This window comes from Ailuropoda melanoleuca, chromosome 6, assembly GCF_002007445.2.
Source record: "Ailuropoda melanoleuca isolate Jingjing chromosome 6, ASM200744v2, whole genome shotgun sequence".
Lineage (NCBI taxonomy): Eukaryota > Metazoa > Chordata > Mammalia > Carnivora > Ursidae > Ailuropoda > Ailuropoda melanoleuca.
In genome coordinates this window covers 41,436,996-41,456,101 of record NC_048223.1, presented here as the reverse complement: position 1 = coordinate 41,456,101, position 19,106 = coordinate 41,436,996, and the positions used below count along the sequence as shown (strand labels likewise).

The 19,106-nt window shown below is 45.0% G+C and overlaps 1 protein-coding gene across 1 annotated transcript in view; it reads left to right on the top strand.

The window, feature by feature from the left end:
- SUSD5 (sushi domain containing 5) overlaps positions 1-19,106 on the top strand; it is a 66,440-nt gene that overhangs the window by 41,516 nt on the left and 5,818 nt on the right. The window contains exon 4 of the mRNA XM_019799443.2: positions 2,464-2,652. Within this exon, the coding sequence (XP_019655002.2) occupies positions 2,464-2,652 (189 nt within the window). The remainder of the gene's footprint in view (positions 1-2,463; positions 2,653-19,106) is intronic.

Genomic DNA, 19,106 nt, shown 5'->3' with positions numbered 1-19,106 from the left:
ACTTAGAATCCGCAAAATGTCTGTGCAATGACTAAATAATGTACTATAGGATAGCCTTTCAAAAGAGTGAGGTAATTTATGGTACTTATGTAGAAACAGCTTTAGAACATCAGGGGAAAAAACAGACTTCTAGTTTCTAGCCCAGCATGTAAGGGAAGAAATTAAGTCAATAACTAATGACCTTGCCGAGCAGAGAGCACCAGACCCAGATGAGTTCACTGGAGAGTCTATCAAACATTTAAGGAAGAAATCATATGCCAGTTGTTAAAGCCATCTCTTCCAGAAGGTAGAAGCAGAGGGAATACTTCCTAACACATTCTACGAGGCCAGCATTTCCCCTCATACCAAAATAAGACAAAGTCATTACAAGAAAGTAAAACTACAGACTGATAACTAATGAACATAAATGTAAAAACCCTCAACCAAACGAGCAATTTGAACCTAGTGATATATAAAAAAGAATTATACACCAGAACCAAGTGGGATTTATCCCAGGTGTGCAAGGCTGGGGCAACATTCAAAAATCAATTAATATAACCCATGACATCAATAGGCTAATGAAGAAAAAACGTGTGATCATATTGATAGATACAGAGAAACATTTGAAAACACCAATACCCATTCATAATAAAATTTAGCCAGGTAGGAACAGAGGAGAGCTGCTTCAACTGTATAAAGAACATCTACCAAAAACCTAGAGCTAACATTGAACTTAATGGTGGGAAATTTGAAGCTCTCCAATGAAGATATTTATACTTCTAAAAAATTTTTTTTATTATATTATGTTAGTCACCATACAGTACATCCCTAGTTTTTGATGTAAAGTTCCATGATTCATTATACTTTAAATGGAATTTATTCTGTCTGTCACCACCTGAGAGGATGCAGTAGGGGGCACGGTTCCGACCACAGCCGGAGCACCCCTGGCGTCGGCTGGGGCTGGAAGTCTGACCTTTGGCCTAGGCCCCAGCTCTGTGACTGTTAGCCTCTTCCCTCAGCTAACACAAGTGAAAGCGTTACTCCACATGACAGCTCTGTGTTTGGGTCTGCCCCACAAGCCTCTGAATCCAAGGGTCTCACATGAGCTAGACCCCAGGGCTCCCACAGATGCGGGAACAGGAAGGCTTGGTTCTCCCCTCCTCACCTTAGGGGCTTCCTTGCTGGCTGAAGTCTTGGGTTTTTCATAAGAAATTTGCAAGTTTTAACACAAACCAATCTACGGTCATTCCTAAAAGGCTCATTTCCAGTAAGAAAAAATATGTACCAGTAAAAACATTCTCACAGGAGAATTAGGACAGGAGGGTTAAAGGAAACCTGGGCCCCATCCCCCTAAAGTGACTCTCTGGGCCAGCTTGAGGAAGTTCCAGGGAGTGGCGGGGGCTCTTCTCCATCTTAAGATCCAAGCATGGGGCTCACCCACAGAGTGAACCCAAATGTAAACTGCAGACTTGGGTGATAATGAGGTGTCAGTGTAGGTTCATAGATTGTGAGAGAAGTGCCGTGCAGCTCTGCTGTGGGGTGTTCCTAATAGGGCAGACTGTGTGTTTGGAGATGGGATATATAGGAACTCTCTGTACTTTCCACTCAATTGTGTTGTGAACCTAAGACTGCTCTGAAAAAATAGGTTTTTTTAAAAAAAGCAGGTATCAGTAATGCATATGATATAATCTTATTTATGTTAAAGACCACACACACACACACACACACACACACACACACGGAACTACACCCATCTAAGGGCGCCTGGATGGCTCAGTTGGTAAGTGTCTGCCTTCAGTTCAGGTCATGATCTCAGGGTTGTGGGATTGAGCCCTGAGTCAAGCTCCCTGCTCAGCGGGGAGACTGCTTCTTCCCTCTCATTCTCCCTCTGTGGTTTCCCTCTCTCTCTCTCTCAAATAAATAAATAAAATCTTGAAAAATTTTTTTAAAAAAAGAACTATACTTAGCTAATTCTGTATGTCTGTTGGTGCATATCTATACCTATGTCTGTACTTATTTGTTCAGACCAAACTGGTGACAGTGTCGCCCTCAGAGCGGAGCCCGGGGGAAGGGAGAGGCACCTTGGGCCTCACTTCAGAGTGTATAGCCTCTCAGCTTTTTGGCAAACAGTACCTGTTCACGCACGTAAGGAAGACAGAAAGGAGCGGCTGGGCCTGTGTTTCTGAGGCCTCCTTTCAAGGACGCATGAGAGGGTAACGTTGCCTGGCAATTTCAAAATGCAAAGTCGTAGCCCTTCACAGCACATTCAGTCATTCACCAAGTCCTTTTTTGAGTGCCTCTTTGGGCCAGGCATTTGTCCAGGCTCTGGGGATGCCAAGGGTGAAGGAGAAGTAGCCCCTGTGATGCCAGCGCAGGATGCAGGCAGCCCCCAGGGAGGGGGAGAGTTGGTTTTAACCAGTTTTCTCCCAGGCTGCAGAAGCACTGCCTAGTTTGGGAAAGCTGATTGTGACTCCTTGTCCTCAGAGAAGCCGTGCGGAGACCCGCCCTCGTTCCCACACACCATCCTGCAGGGCCGCACGGGCCTGGAGATGGGGGATGAGCTGCTGTATGTGTGCGCGCCGGGCCACGTCACGGGCCACCGCGAAACCGCCTTCACCCTGCTGTGTGACAGCTGTGGGGAGTGGTACGGCTTGGCGCAGGCCTGCGGGACAGGTAAGCCGCCCCCACGCACGGTGAGCACAGCCACCCCATTTGTGCTGGCTGGTTTGGGTGGGCTTTTCTCCACGAGGGCCCCTTTGAAAGACACTTTCAGACCTTTCTCCTGAACAGCTCCATTCTAACTTATTTAGAAAGTTTAGCCACAATAGCTAAATCGTGGAAGGAGCCGAGATGCCCTTCAACAGATGACTGGATTAAGAAAATGTGGTCCATATATACAATGGAATAACTCAGCTATCAAAAAGAACGAATTCTCAACATTTGCTGCAACATGGACGGCACTGGAGGAGATAATGCTAAGTGAAATAAGTCAAGCAGAGAAAGACAATTATCATATGGTTTCTCTCATCTATGGAACATAAGAACTAGGATGATCGGTAGGGGAAGAAAGGGATAAAGAAAGGGGGGGGTAATCAGAAGGGGGAATGAAACATGAGAGACTATGGACTAAGAGAAACAAACTGAGGGCTTCAGAGGGGAGGGGGTGGGGGAATGGGATAGACTGGTGATGGGTAGTAAGGAGGGCATGTATTGCATGGTGCACTGGGTGTTATATGCAGCTAATGAATCATGGAACTTTACATCAGAAACCAGGGATGTACTGTATGGTGACTAACATAATATAATAAAACAATATTATTATTAAAAAAAAAAAAGTTAATGTGGAAATCCTATCAGGAGATGGTACTGCGAAACAATGCTTGTGGTGAAAGGGACCGGGGTTGGTAACCTGGGCCGGGATGGCTGTCATGAATGTAGGCTGCAAGCTGGGCTTCCCTGAGTGGTGAATCTGGTGACCAGGCATAACCCTTGTGGGGACCTTGCGGGCTTTGCTATGGCTTGTGACAGGAGCTTCTGGCTCTTGGGGGTCACGGCCCTTGGAAACCAGGGCGGGTCCACAGCCACACACGGAAGTCCCGCTCCTTTGCCCCAGAGCAGTCCTGGGAGAGGGGCGGGTTGCGGGGGTAGAGGGTGAGGCAGGGAGAATAAGACAGCTGTGTGGCCTGGCCCCACTGAGAGCTGTCTGTCGCTGCCCTGCAGCCTTCCTGTTCCCTGGCCTGTAGCCTACGGCAGTCACTGAACTCACATGTTTAGTTGAGACTGAAAAGACTCCTAGTGGGCCTCGACAGAAACCTGATCTGGCTCCCCTAGATGTCCTCACTCTGTTATTGTCCTATACCTGGGGGTCACAGGCTTCTGCGTCCCACCTCCGCCCAGCCCCCGAGGGATTCTCCCAGCAGCAGAAATCACTGTCCTCAGCCACAGCCAATCTCAAAATGTTTTATTTCGCTTGGTTTCACTTCTACAACATTCCGGAAATGACTAAATTAGAGAAATGAAGAATCAGAGTCTGCTTTCCAGGCATACCTGCGCGTATGGGTTCATGCCAGACTCTGAATTGTTCCCTGACCTCACAGGGCCTCTCTTACCCCAAGACTCCTTCAGGGACCACCTCCTGACCCCCATGATATCTAGGTACCAAGCCGAGGCTGGCTCCATGGAGGGTGAATGACTCCAGCACCACAATTGAATGTATTGGACAGTGTGTCCCTAGAACATCGTGCAGATCTCATGGGACCATGATCAGAGTAGGGTGCGGTCTGGTCTTTGAGATTCATCCACGGTGTTGCCAAGCAGTGCTGTGTTGTCCTCACTGCTGCTTACTAAGTGTGAATGCAGCACCATTTATTTCTCCAGGTGCTGGCAGACATCTGGCTTGTTTTCGTTTGGTGGCCATCACGAGCCATCCTGCTGTGATTGTGCTCGTCCAGGCCATTTGGTTCACGTGTGAACCTATTTCGGCTGGTTCTGGGAGTGGAACTGCTGCCCGTGGGGTCGCTGTGTCTCCAGCGTTAGTGGATGCTGCCACGTAGTACAAGCGCTTTACTGTCTTGTCCGAGAGTTCCCGTTGTTCGGCGTCCTCACCAGCCCTCGGGGTTGGGAGACTCTCCCTCTTTGCCAATCTGGTGAGCACCCCGGGGTGACTAGTTGTGATATCCATGTATCTGCTTAGCACTTACCATATGTTAAACAGGCACCAGCATTTCCTCTGTAAAATGTCTATCCAAGTTTCTTGCCCATTTTTCTAATTGATTCCAATTATTTACATAATGTAGCGTTTCTTTTTTACATAAAACTTTCATAATATGTTGCAAACATTTTCTCGCATTCTGCGGTTTATATTTCTCCTCTTGGAGGATCTTTTAATGAATAGGTTTTTGTCTTTTAATTGTTTATTTCACTGCTTCTCAAACTCTGCGGACCATTAAAAATTGTTTTCTGGTATTGGCAGACTGATACTTTAGCAAAACACAGTAAAAATCAATTAATATAAAGCTAAAATAGGGGCGCCTGGGTGGCTCAGTCTGTTCAGCGTCTGCCTTCAGCTCGTCATGGTCCCAGGGTGCTGGGACTGAGCCCTGCCGCCCTGCCGGCAGGCTCCTTGCTCAGCAGGAGTCTGCTTGTCCCTCTGCCTCTGCCCCTCCCCCTGCTCATGCTTGCTCTCTCTCCCTCTTCCTCTCTGACAAGTAAATAAAATCTTAAAGAAATATATGAAGCTAAAATAAAGATATTCCAAATATAAACACTATTTTTTGTTAAATTAAATAAATATAAAATTCCCCTGCCAGATTGTTACGAAAGCTTCTAAAAACATCCTCTCAGTGTATGTACGTGCCTCGCTGCAGACTAGCAGCAAAAGTTACAGACGGGGACAAGCACTCGAAGCACTGTTCTGAGCAATCTCCCGGCACTGTCCTCCTCGTTATAACATTGCTGTCACTGTGGCAGGCAGGAGCCCCTTGCCGATACTGATCATTCATCTGCAGGAGAAAAGCCTGCCTGAGGCCCAGCTCGAGTCTGTGGGCTGCGTCCCCTCAGCGCAGACCTGTACCGGCCGAGACTGGTAAGGAGCTGGCTTTATTCTGGTGCGGCTCAGGAGCCACGCCCACCAGCCCAACGGGCTGCTCGCAGGCCCCAGCCGCCTGAGAACTAAATGCAGGTTTTGTGTGTCTGCAATGGTGTTTATTTTCTCACGGCGAGGCAGAGCTGTTGGAGCTTTCAGCTGGCGGCCAGGAATCCTGGTTCCTGTACTTCGCTCGAGGATACAGACTGTCACAGTTTTCGTTTTCCTGTAGATTTAACATTTGAACTAGCTGTGTCACTGTAAGGGCTGTGTGTGTGTGTGTGTGTGTGTGTGTGTGTTACAAGACTGTCTTCACCAGGGATTTCACTCCCTCTTGCACACTTATTTTTATGGTAAATATCCACGTTTTTGATGAGGAACGGCTACAAATGGGGGAAGAGTCATCTTGGGAGAGCGAGCCACATGCGGATTTGGAGCTGGACCCAGGCGGGTCTGGATAACAGCTCTTCCTTGTAGGGGCTGACTGGCCACTTACCCACATCCCTGCCCATGGCGGGGCCTTGGGGCCATGTGCACACTGGGGCAAAGCTGTCCCATCACCAAAAGCAACTCTATACACACCAGGTGCCTCAAAGGAGACAGAAGCCGTAGAGGACACTGTGGGAGGGAGAGCTGGAAAGCAAGGCGAAATTTTAAAGAAGTGTGTGGAAGCACTCAGTGATGTGAAAGGCTGCAGACAGCGAGTAAATGAAAAGCTACAAATGCGTGCCTTGGCTTCACAGCATGCAAAGGTTCTGGTGCTCTCATATTTTCAGTGTGATTGTGGGGAGTAGGATGCAGCTGGGCCACACTGCAGTGAGTGCAAGAATGAATCAGGATGAGGAAGGGGGTGGGGGGCAGACAATTCCTTCTGGAATCTCTGGGGCTCATGAAGAGGACTAGGCAGAGACATAGGGCAGAGATCAAGAAGATGGGGCACCAAAGAGATTGTGGGGGTTTGTATTGTTCGCTTGCTTGCTTCTGTAATTTTAAGGTGGGAGAAACTTCAGTTTACGTAAATGACAATATAAAGTCTTGGTAGAGAAAGGGAAACTGAACTGTTTTCTTGACTTCCTTGAGCCTTAATTTGTTCATGTGAAAACATGGATACCAGTTTTCACATAGATTCCCCCATGGGGTTCCTGCAGGTGCCTCACTTAGAACAGGACTTTCGAGATGATTGGCCTCAGGAGTGTTCTTTCCCTTTCACCTTCATGCTGATCCAGGACGGCATTCAGGCCCCCTCACTTACGGGATCTAGGGGCTCTGTGCATGACTCTGGCTCCTTCCCCGCTTCCTTGTGTGTTACTGACTCCAGCCCCTATTACCACAAGTAACCAAAGGCACCCTTTGACTTAGAACCATCTGGTCCTTGAATGAGAAGTTAGCCTTTGCCAGCGGGTGTCTCAGGTCCTGGAGACCAGAAGCTGGGGCCACAGCTGCCTCACTCCTCCAGGGAGTGCTTGTCCCCTCTGTACTGGGGCCTGGCTACTCACCCTCCTCCCCTCAGGCCCTCAGGACATGCGACTTCCCCCTACCCTTACCCCAGAATATTTCCTTGTGAGCTGCTGGGGCCACTCCGAACCCTCTGGTAGAAGCTGCCCATAGATGCTGCCTCAGGAGCTGCTCTGCCGAGGTCACGATAGGGTCCCTGTCCCTTATTTCCCTTCTTGACCTCTCCAGGCCCAGAGAGCCTTCAGGCATGAGTACCTTGGACATCAAAACTTAAAAGAACTTGGGGGCTCTGATGAGTTTGGTATTGGAGATTCTGGAAGCTTCGGGGGTCCAGCTACTATGAAGACTATTCCATTCAAAGTTGTCATTGCATAGACATTTGAAGACTGACTGGACATCTTGGGCCAATTTCTCTAAAAGCGGAGTCTGTTCAGATGCATGTGGTATACTGAGGGAGGGAAGCAGGACAGGTGAGGACAGGAGACGATGTGATCTCAGCGGCATTCTCCCTTTGCCTGGTCTCATGAACGGTGCCACGGGTTCATCCCACTTGGAAGCAAGGAGGCCAGCCCTGAGTTCCTCTGTCTCCACCCGTCATCGGTTGCCAGGGCTAGGTGGCCTGGTGTGCGTGTGGCACCTGAGTGAGGCTCCCATTCCCCCAAAGGCAGCTCTCCAGAGAAGGGTAACAGCGGTGAAGCATTAGCTGCCAACACTCCCAGCAGCTGGGGAATGGGTGCACTGGCCTGGGAAAGGGGCCACGGATGGGATGTCAACAGCACCCACTCCTACAGGGCAGACATAGGTGTTTATTAAACCATCAATCTTGGAAAGCAGCAGTTTGCTTGCTTGCTTTTTAATCCATTAGTAAGACGGGGACCGGCTGAACGAGCTTGCTGAAATTTAAAATCTGTGATGATGAGCATGAATGAACCCACAGAGGCATGCACACCTGGGTTAGTGGGGGTGCAGGAGGGTGTCTTGCTCACGTGCTGCCTGGGTTGTGTGTTCACTGCAGTTAAGATCCAGCCTCAAGTGGTGGTAGTGAGGTCTCTCACCTAAGCATGGTGACTTTGTCCTTGACCATTAACTTAAATGGGTAAGGACTTACTTGACTGCCATTTTTTCCCTCTGTGTGTTGGTATCTCTCGAGCTTTGGTTCCTAGAGGCAAGGTCTGGATCTGGCCCTTTAACTTTCCATTCTCCTGTCCAAATCCACACATCTTCTTGGTTTCTGCTCCCAGCTGGGCATCAGGAAATGTCTGCCATACCTCTCTAATGTTCTCAATATCTAACTATAATTGGTTGTTGCCCTAATTACAGAAACATCCTGATGCCTTGCCTGTTCTGTGTGCATGCAGTAGACATCCATGCTAGGTTTGCTTTCCTTTGAGCTTCTTATTTTGCCAGGTCCCGTGTCCATCTTCAAGGCTCTGTTTCCTCTCTGGTCACCTGTTCCCTAAAAATAGTCTCAACCTCTCAGCCCTCTAAGAGGCCTCCCCTGGCCACATGACCCCAGTGATGGTGCCCATGCAGTCTCACTTGTGGCTTTCCCAAGGAGCCTCTGGTTCCCTGGCATGCTCAGTGTCTTGGCTTCACGCTGCCTTCAACAGCTCTGTTCTCTCCTGACTTCAGCGCTCAGTGGTCCTGTGGCCTCTGCCTGGTTCCAGGCAAGGCTATTTATCCCGTCTTTGTGGTTGGCTTGGGAAAGACCAGCTGCTGCAAAGTAGCATAGGGCAGATGACCCAGGAAGTGAAAGACTTGTAGACTCTTACTCTGTGATTTGCCCCTTGTTTCTCCTTTAAAACTTGCCCTGACAAAGGGCACCTGCCCAGTGAGAACATTTCAATGAGAAATGTCTTACATATTTTTTCTCATTTAATCTGCACAAATCTGAGGGCAGAAATGGCTAGCTACAATTTGCAGATGGGAAAACTGAGGTACAGAAGAGTTCAGTGACTTACCTGCGTCACACAGCTAGAAAGCAGCAGAGCCAGGATACCAAAGCAGGCATGCCTCGTTCCAGCATCCATCTCATCTGTGCTCCCTCCAGGGGCCTGTGATGCTCAAGGAGAACAAAGCCACAGGGCAGTGCAAGGCCCCACAAACTAGCTGTTCCCTCCGCATGTTCCTTTGCTCTTTTATCTCCCTTCTAAAGCCTTCCTTTTGTTTTCTTAAATTAACTTCAATTTCTCTTTGCCTTCATTTTTTAGATTTAACTTCCTTCATAGAATAAAGCATGAGACTGCAACTGAATTTAGAATTTCCTTGTCAATATTGCCATATTTGTTCAGAGGTTCATTGAACCAGTGGTTATTTCTGGCTTGTCTGGTTGTCTTTTTCAGAATTACTATTTTTAAAGACTATGTAGCCAAGACCAGAGAAAAAAGAAGGTATGTGTGGGCTTCTGGAAATGCACTAGCATGACGCCCTGAGAGAGAGCCTCAGGGTTCTGGGCTGCGACTTTGTGTCCTTCAGCCTGGTCACACCTGGGTAGACGTGGGCAGGACACCAGCAAGCCTTCTGCTTTTACTCCCGAGTTCTCTTGATCTGCGGTCTTACGTTTTCCCAAAGTAACAGTGAAATAGAAACACCCAGGGGATGACCTGGTTTTTCCCATGGAGTTTACATCTTCTGGACTTGTTGATATAATCAGAAGGCCCCGTGTTGTGTTAGCCCAGGTTTCAGGGAGAGTGTGGGAGAGGGGAGAGGGCAAGAAGGATGGCTGGATGATTTGGGGAGTGTGGACATAGCAGAGGGGAGCTGAGAGAACGAGCGTCTCAGCAGCCACAGAGCTGGGCTTTTCCCGCTTGCGGGCAGAATTTAATTTGGGGTTGCAATTCAGTGAATAACAAACTTGACTCTTACTCGTGAGGAGAAAAACAGGCTTGGGATACTTTGCCAGGGATAGACTATTGGTAAACAGTTGGTGTCCTTGTCTTCATTTGAGGTTTGAGAAAACTGTGACATGGTGAAAACCTGTTTCTGAGCCAGGACCTTGGCCTAAGAACCTGGGGAGAGAGGAAACAGCTCCAGGCTGCCGTCCAGGGATGTTCTAGGCTCAGGGGGCTCTGGAGGTGGAGCCTTCACACACACACGCACACACGTGCACATACACCCGCACGCACACACACACAGAACTCACACTCTCACACTGATTGTAGGGGTCCAGTCAAGGGAAGTCCCCCCACAGCCACAGTGCACTGACCTTTCCCAAACTTGTAGCTCTAACTCTGCATGAGGCCAGTGTTTCCTGCAAGATGGCGGGGGGTGGGGGAAGGAAACATGGTTCAGGTACTGCCCACATTCCAGGTGCCTTTGACTTCATGACATACTTAATTAAGCTCATGGGGTAGGTTATACAGGAGAAGGGACTTAGCAGACATTGATTATGCCCAGTACTGGAACTAAGACCTCCTTTGCTCTTCTTCACTAGTGTCACGAGTCAGATAATGCCCTGCTGGATGGACTTCCAGACCGAATCAAGCTTTATCAAAACGGGCTTCTACCACTCACTAATTCACCTCTTCACTCACTCGTTTGTTCACTCAACAAATGTTTCTGGAGTGTCTACTGTGTGCCAAGCACCGTGCTGTGTGCAGGGTATGCCAAGGCAGAATTCCTCGTTCTCGGCGTTCCTGGGCTGGGAGGGGCTGGGGATGCTTTGCAGTGAGCAGAGTGTTGGACCCAGTGCATAGATGGATGCTGCTCCCGTCATTCCCGTGCACAACACGTGATTCCCAAAGAAGACATGTAAGGTTTAAGTCTCAAGCACCATCAAGGTCTACGTTGGAGTTACCCTGTCCATATAAGGATGAGAAGTGTCTCCAAAATATCCTTAGCCAATCCACATTCAGAAATCCCTTGCATTTTACCAATGAAAGCCCATTCCTATCACGTATCATCATAGTTAATAGGCCACTAATTTTGCCAATAGCCATTTCAAATATTCAGGGCACTAATTAGCATAGCAGTGGTTTTGACGAAGGTACAGATAATAGAAGTACTTGTAGTAGGCACATCTAGACGGTGAGTTTCCCGATGAGAATGCTAACTGTCCACCCCGGACTGTGAATTCTTAATTGGAATGTCAGCAGCAACTGGTTTACAGCTTAATGTAAGTGACACATGCATAACATCAAACAATACTTTCTTGAAATATTTTTTTGTAAATATCACAATTAAATACAATATGTGTAAAAACTAAAAAAAAAAAAGGACAACCATCCTAGGAAGAATGAATGCCTACTGTATTTATGATTGAATGACAACTTAACAATTTAATTTTGTTGAATTATATGGAAAACACTCCCAGCGTCACCTTCCTATCATTGCCTTGCTAAGATTATCCAGACTTCCAAGACCACGAACTATGTTTTCCCTGTTTAAACTTTATTTCAGTGGAAGCATAAAGGACGTCTTGGGTATGGCTTCCTTTGTCCAACATTATGTCTGTGAGACACATCCATATTGTTCCAGGAAGCTGTAGTTCGTTCTTCTTTCTTGCTGTGGAATATTCCATTCTACTGTTGATGAATATTTTTGTTGTTTCAAGTTTGAAGCTGTTATAAGGACATTCTTGTGCAGGTCTTTTGGTGTCCGTGTGGCATGTGTTCCTCTTAAGCATATGGGAGTTAAACTGCTGGGTCATAGGGTATGGATATGTTCAACTTTTAGTAGATAATGTTTAGCCAGTTGTCAAAATGGTTGTACCAGGTTATGCTTCCAGCAGCAGTGTACAAGGGTTCCAGGAGCCCCATATCCTCACCGATAGCTGGTATTATCATTCTTCTTGACTTTAAGCATTCCAATGTATAGGTCATAATACCACTTAATTTTAATTCCCCCATTATTAATGATGTTGAGCACCTTATCAAAATGTTTATTGGTTATTTGAATATCTCATCTGAAGTGTCTATTCATTTCTCTCACTCATTTTTCTACTGGGTCGTCCGTTTATTTCGTATTGATTTGTAGGAGTTCTTTATATGATTCTAGATACCAGAACTTTTGAGGTTATATATGCCACAAATATCTTCTGCTAGGTAAGTTGCCTTTTCACTTTCTCCATAGTATCTTTGATGAAAAGAATTTTAACATAGTCTAATTTATTAATCTTTTCCTTTAAAAAAGGTTATGGTGAAAAATATATAACACAAAATTTACCATCTTAGCCACTGTTGAGTATACAGTTCAGTAGTGTTAAATATATTCATGTTGTGAAACAGATCTCCAGAACATTTTCCACTTGCAAAACTGAAACTCTGTACCCATTGAATAACAACCACCCTTTCCCACCTGCCACCTCAGCCCCCAATAACCCCCCTTCTCCTTTCCGTTTCTGTGAATTTGACTACTCTAGGTACCTTGTATAAATGGAAACAGACAGTATTTGCCTTTTTGTGATGGGCTTATTTCACTTAGCACAATATCCTCAAGGTTCATCCGGGTTGTAGGCTATGATAGTAATCCTTTCCACATCAGTTTTTATTTATTTTAAATATCAGGTTAAGGAAATTTCCTTATATTCCTAAGTCCTAAGGGTTTTTACCTTGACTTTAGTCAGATGCTTTTCTGAAACTCCCTTTTTCCTTTTTTCTTTTGTAGAGAGAGAGAGAAAACACGTGAATGTGAGTGGGGGCAGGGGAGGGAGGGGAGAAAGCACAGGGAGAGGGAGAGAGAATTTTAAGCAGGCTCCACACCCAGCAAGGAGCCCAGTGTGGGGCTCTGTCTCACAACACTAAGATCATGACCTGAGCCAAAATCAAGAGTCAGACACTTAAACAACTGAGCAACCCAGTTGCCCCTGAAACTCCTTTTTTCAAATAAACCAATCATGAGTTCCTGGGGTAAACCTAGCTTGGTGTGATAGATTATCCTTTTAATATAATGCTTAGTTATTCAGCCTATCAACACTAATATATTTCTGTTTTCTATTTGTCAATATTTTATTTATGATTTTTGCATCTATGTTTAGTAAGAATGGTCTGCAAAACTACTTTCGTGTCATGTCCTTGCCAGGTTTTTGTACCACGGTTACACCAGATGTATGAAATAAGTTGGGAAGCATTTCCTCTCCTTCAGTTCTCTGGAAGAGTTTGTGTAACATTAGAATTATACTCCTAAATTTTTTATAAAATTCATTGGCAAAGCCACTTGTGCCTAGTTTTCTGTGTGTAGTGAGATTCAATTTCAATAATAGTTAATGGCATATAAAATTTTTCTATTTCTTCTTGTGGCACTTTTGATGACCTTCTTCTATGATTTTGTCTATTTCATCAGAGTATTTTTTGGGGGGGTGCCTGACTGGCTTGGTCAGAGGACCATGAGACTCTTGAGTTTGAACCCCATGTCATGAGTTCTAACCCCATGTTGGGTGTAGAGATTACTAAAAAAATAAATAAATAAACTTTAACAAATAAAATAAACTTAAAGAATTTGGGGGGGCATAAATTTATCATAATCTTGTTACTGTCTTTTCTGACAATATCTGAAAGATCTGTGGTGATGCCTCTTTCTATTCCTGATGTTTTCATTTGTGTTCTTTCTAAATGTTTCTGAAGTAGTCTTGCCTAGGGACTTATCAATGTTATGAGCTATCAATCAGTAGTTCTTTTCCAAGAATGAACATTTGGCTACATTGATCCTTTATTGTATGTTTGGTTTTTATTTTATTAATTTCTGCTCTTTTTTATCTCCTTCCTTTACTTTTTTAAGTAGGCTCCACCCCCAGTGTGGAGCCCAGCATATGGCTTGAACTAACAACCCTGAGATCAAGACCTGAAGTGAGATCAAGAGTTGGGGCTTAACTGACTGAGCTATCTAGGTGCCCCTCCTTCCTTTACTTTCTTTGTGTTTAACTTACTCTTCCTTCCCCAGCTTCCTGAAATCAATGTGATTTTTCAGACGTTTTTCTTTTCTAACATAGGTATTAAAGCTATAACTTCCCCTGTTAGCACAGTGTTTGCTGCTTTCCACAAGTTTTGATATGTCACTTTCCATTATCACTCAGTTAAAATATTTTCTAATTTCCATTGTAATTTCTCCTTTGACCCATGAATTATTTAGAAATATTTTGTTCAGGGGTGCCTGGATGGCTCAGTCGTTAAACATCTGCCTTTGGCTCAGGTCATAATCCCAGAGTTCTGGGATCGAGCCCCACATCGGGCTCCCTGCTCAGGCGGAAGCCTGCTTCTCCCTCTCCCAGTCCCCCTGCTTGTGTTCCCTCTCTCGCTGCCTCTCTCTGTGTCAAACAAATAAATAAAATCTTAAAAAAAAAAGAAATATTTTGTTCAATTTCTATGCAATACAGGAATTTCCTAGTAATCTTTTGCCTAATTTCACTATGGCTGGAGAACTTAATTCTTTAAATTTGTTGACATTGCACTTATGGTCAACTTTGTAAAAGTATTCTAAGTGTATTTGAAAACAATGGTTTTTCTGCAGTTGTTGGATGTGATCTACATATGTCAAGTAGGTCAAATGTATTAATTAAGCATGTTTTTCAGATATATATTCTTAGCTCTTTGCTCGCTCTAATTGTTAATGATAAAGGTATTTAAAACATCTCTCTATGATCATGGATTCATGTGCTTCTTTTTTTAGTTCACATGTTTTAGATACATATATTTTGAAGCTCTGTTAATTACATACACATTTAAATGTTAATATCTTCCGGATAAATTGAAACATTTCTTTATGAAATGACCTTCCTTATCTCTAGTATTATTTTTTGGCTTATGGTCTTCTTTACTGGTTAGTCTTTCCATAGAATATATTTTTTTTCATCCTTTTAGTTTCAACTTCCCTGGACAGTTCTACTTAAAGTATATCTCTTAAAAGCATCATATAACCAATTGGAGCATTGATCCATTTTTACATTTAATCATCAATAGGTTTGGGTTTAAAATTACTGTCTTTTTGTTTTCTCTCAGTCCTAGCTTTCTTTGTTCTTTTTTTTTTTTTTTTTTTTTTTAAGTTTTTTTTTTTTTTTTTTNTTATTTATGTGACAGAGAGACAGCCAGTGAGAGAGGGAACACAGCAGGGGAGAGGGAGAGGAAGAAGCAGGCTCCCAGCTGAGGAGCCCGATGTGGGACTCGATCCCAGAACGCCAGGATCACGCCCTGAGCCGAAGGCAGTCGCCTCAACGACTGCGCTACCCAGGCGCCCCTCTTTGTTCTTTATTCTCTGCTTTCTTGCATTCTTTTGGAGTGACTAAGCATTTTAAAAATGATTATATTTACCCTCTCTATGATATTCTAACACATGCTCTTTTTTTAAAATAAACTCTACCCCCAGCATGGGGCTTGAACTCATAACCCCGAGATCAGAGCTACATGCTCTACAGACTGAGCCAGCTGAGTGCCCCTAACACATTCTTTTACTCTTCTTTTAGTTGTTACTCTAGAAATTATAACAGGTATCCTTGACTTATCAACGTTGATACCATTTCCTGGACAATTTAAATACCTTCAGCTATTTTGACAATTACCTCCTCCCAATTTCTATGCTGCTGTCATGTGTTTCAAATAATAAGTGTGTGTGTGCTTGTTTTAATTAATTAATTAATTAATTAGTGTACGCGTTTTATGCAGGCAGTATTATTCACTTAGATCTGCCCCCCAACCCGTATTTACCTGCTTCATTGTTCTTTCCTTCCTACATCTTGGGGCTTTCAGCAAGGATATTTTCACAGAGCAAGAATTCTAGGTTGGCAGTTCTTTTCTTCTAACACTTTTTTGTTTTCAAGATTTATTTGAGAGAGAGGGAGCACACACGGGCATGAGCAGGAGGGGCAAAGGAAGAGGGAGAGGGAGAATCCCAAGCAGACTCTGTGCTGAGTGCAGAGCCCCATGCGGGGCTCGATCTCACAACCCTGAGATCATGAACTGAGCCAAAACCAAGAGTCAGTTGTTAAACCAACTGCAACATCCAAGTGCTCCTCTTCTAACACGTTAAAGATATCACAGGGTCTTTTGGCTTTCTTCTTCTTCTTTTTTCTTTTTAAGTCACTCTCAGTCTATTCATTGCTTTTTTGAAGGTTATGTGTCTGCTTTCACTGGTTACTTTTTTTTTCTCTTTGGTTTTGTTTTTTTTTTAAAGATTTTATTTATTTATTAGAGAGAGAGACAGCCAGCGAGAGAGGGAACACAGGCAGGGGCAGTGGGACACGAAGAAGCAGGCTCCCAGTGGAGGAGCCTGACGTGGGGCTCGATCCCAGAACTCCAGGATCACACCCTGAGCCGAAGGCAGATGCTTAACTACTGAGCCACCCAGGCGCCCCTCTCTTTGGTTTTAAGCAGTTTTAATTTGATGTGCCTGCACATAATTTTCTATGAATTTATTCTGCCTGAAGTTTGCATTGACTCTTGAATGAGTCTTTATGTCTTTTTCTCAGTTTTCTAAAATTCTCAGTCTATTCTATTCCTCACAGTTTCTGTTTATTTTTTAGTTCTGTCATGATGTTACATCGGTCCTCAATTTGATTCCTGATGTTTAAAATCACACTTTTCATGATATTCTTTTATCACCCCCCCCACTTTGAACTTTTGTTCTATTGCATTCACTTTCTTCTTAAGTTCTGTAATGTGGAGCCATTGTGAGGAATTCATTCTGTTCCATAAATTCTTTCTTCTAAGTTAGGTTCTTTGCCTTTTACATGCATCTTCCTTTCATCCAGAAAAGAGAATGGTAGCTAGAAGGGGATGACTAGTGGAAGGGGTATGTAGTTTTCCTTTTGTTTATCTGTTTGCTTTAAAATATCTGGGCTCTGCTCTCTCTTCAGAAAGGTTAAGTGTCCTATGCCGAGATTTACTTCACCTTCACAAGGTGAAGTCCTGGTGTCTTGGATTCCATCAAGAACAATCAGCCCTGCTGGTTACTGGTCTGGTTCTCTCCACCCACTTGGCTTCTGTCTAGGATTTGTTGACTTCTTGGTACAGTTTTTGAAGGGTGAGGGTGGGTTAGGAGTGGAGCCATGCTGGCCTTCTCTACTCTGCTCCAGAATCTTCTGTTTCACCTCTGCTAACTTTGAAATTTTTTTCAAATTTTTTGAAATTTGTTACAAAATATTATGTCCTTTTCCATGCATGGTGGTTGTTTGTAAAAACTTTTTCTTGATGTTTAATATAGTTTTCGCATTTTAAAAAATTCATATTCAACAAGCCTAGTTGTGTGTGTGTGTGCACATGCGCACGCACACGTGTTTTTTAAAAAATGTGGAGTTTCCTCATTTTGAAAGGTAGAGAAAATATGTGATGCTGTTTCAGCTGTACCATTTGCATATTTTCAAGCATGGCCTATCATCCAGCCTAATGATAAGGTCATCTTTGCTTCTGCCCCTGGTCTGGAGCGTGAACAGTGAGGTAGAAGAAAGAGAAGGCAGAGCAGAGGGAGGGGCCGTCGGAAGAGCAGGAAGCACCTGGAACCGCAGCTGAGGACATGGACTCGGGATTTGGGCAGAAGAGAAGGGAAGAAGCGAGCGGAGGTTTCGGGCAACAAATACCCTGGAGCACTGGAAGGTTCTGAGTAACCTTACAGACACTTTTTAGCTGTTGCCTGTTTGCCCATGGGCCACATCGGTGCTGGCGCCTGCTGGGGTTGTAAGGCGAAGGCCGTGAGGACCACGAGATAACCGCCCACCCCCCGCACGTGGGCCCCCTGCCAGCTTTCTCTCCGGCACGACTCTGCAACTGTGTGCTCCTTTAGCTCGTATCCCCAGCGGTCAGTGAGCTCCGGTGGATGACCACCTGAAAGAAACTAAACGCAGCGTCAGAATTGAACCAGAAGTGACAGAAGTTCCATGGAATGAAACAGAACCATTTGTGGGCTCTCGACAGTTTGGTGTCTTGGGGTTGCAATGAGGCAACCAAGAAATACTCCCTAGTAAAATGACGTGTGGTCAGAAGCCCTCCATTGCAGATCGTGCAGGAGGTAATAGCCTGCGATTTCAAGTGGGGGCAAGCTTCTTGAAGAAAAATGGTCTTGGAGAGACCTGCTGCCTGCCTTTCCCCACCGTGAAAGGGGGCTGTGTTCTAGCTGAGAACACAGGCATATTCATCCTCAACAGCAGAACCTCTGGGAGACAACTGGCGTATGTATATTGTTTTGCAAACATTTGAATTTTTTCCGCAATTCCATAAAATACATTCTGTTTTTTTTAAAACAAAACCCAAGTTGGATACAGCAGATTTGAGGCAAAAATGACCTGTCAGATGTGTGAAATGCCACGTTTCTTTGCATTAGGACTAAGCTTGGGTGGGGAGGGCTCACTCCCCAGCCTCATGAAGATGAATCTGCTGGCCTTGGGGAGAGTCTCCTGGGGCGTCCTTTCACGATCGTAGCTGCAGGGGCACCAAGGAACGGCTGGGAGGAGAATTGGTGTTCTCATGGGCCAGGCTGTGGACTGATTTGCTCACTCGCGTGAGAAAGGTGAACGTGTGTGTGTGCGTGTGTTGTGCTCTCATGTATGTGTCTGTATTCAAGTAATACTTCAACGGTGGCATCTTTCGGAGGTGGTATACGAGACTATGGTTATATGACATTAATTCCTCAGAAATTGGAAATGAGCCCAAAGTCTTCTTGTGTTTTGAGCACTGTGTTCCTGGCACTAGATCTTAGCTCTGAGCTGTTATAAGGCAGGGATCGGGAGAATCTTGGGATCTGAGTAGATGTTCCCTCTTGCTTTTCCCAGTGCCGGTTAATCTTTCACTCATTTAAGAATACCTCTAATGGGGCGCCTGGGTGGCTCAGCTGGTTAAGCGTCTGCCTTCGGCTCAGGTCTTGATCTCTGGGTCCTGGGATCGAGCCAACATTGGGCTCTCCACTCAGCAGCAAGTCTGCTTCTCCCTCTCTGCTCTGTGATCTTCTTGCTTTCACTCTCTCTCACATAATTAAATAAAATCTTTAAAAAAAAAAAAGAATACGTATAAGAAACCTATAACAGACTGGGCACTGTTCTGTTCTAGGGACGCAGTGACTTGGTCCCTGTCCTCGAGTGAGCTCATGGCTAGTTTATCAGTTTTTTCTGCATAATAAACCACTCCCCAAAATGTAATGGCTTGAAGAACGCTCATTTATTTGGGTGCAATTT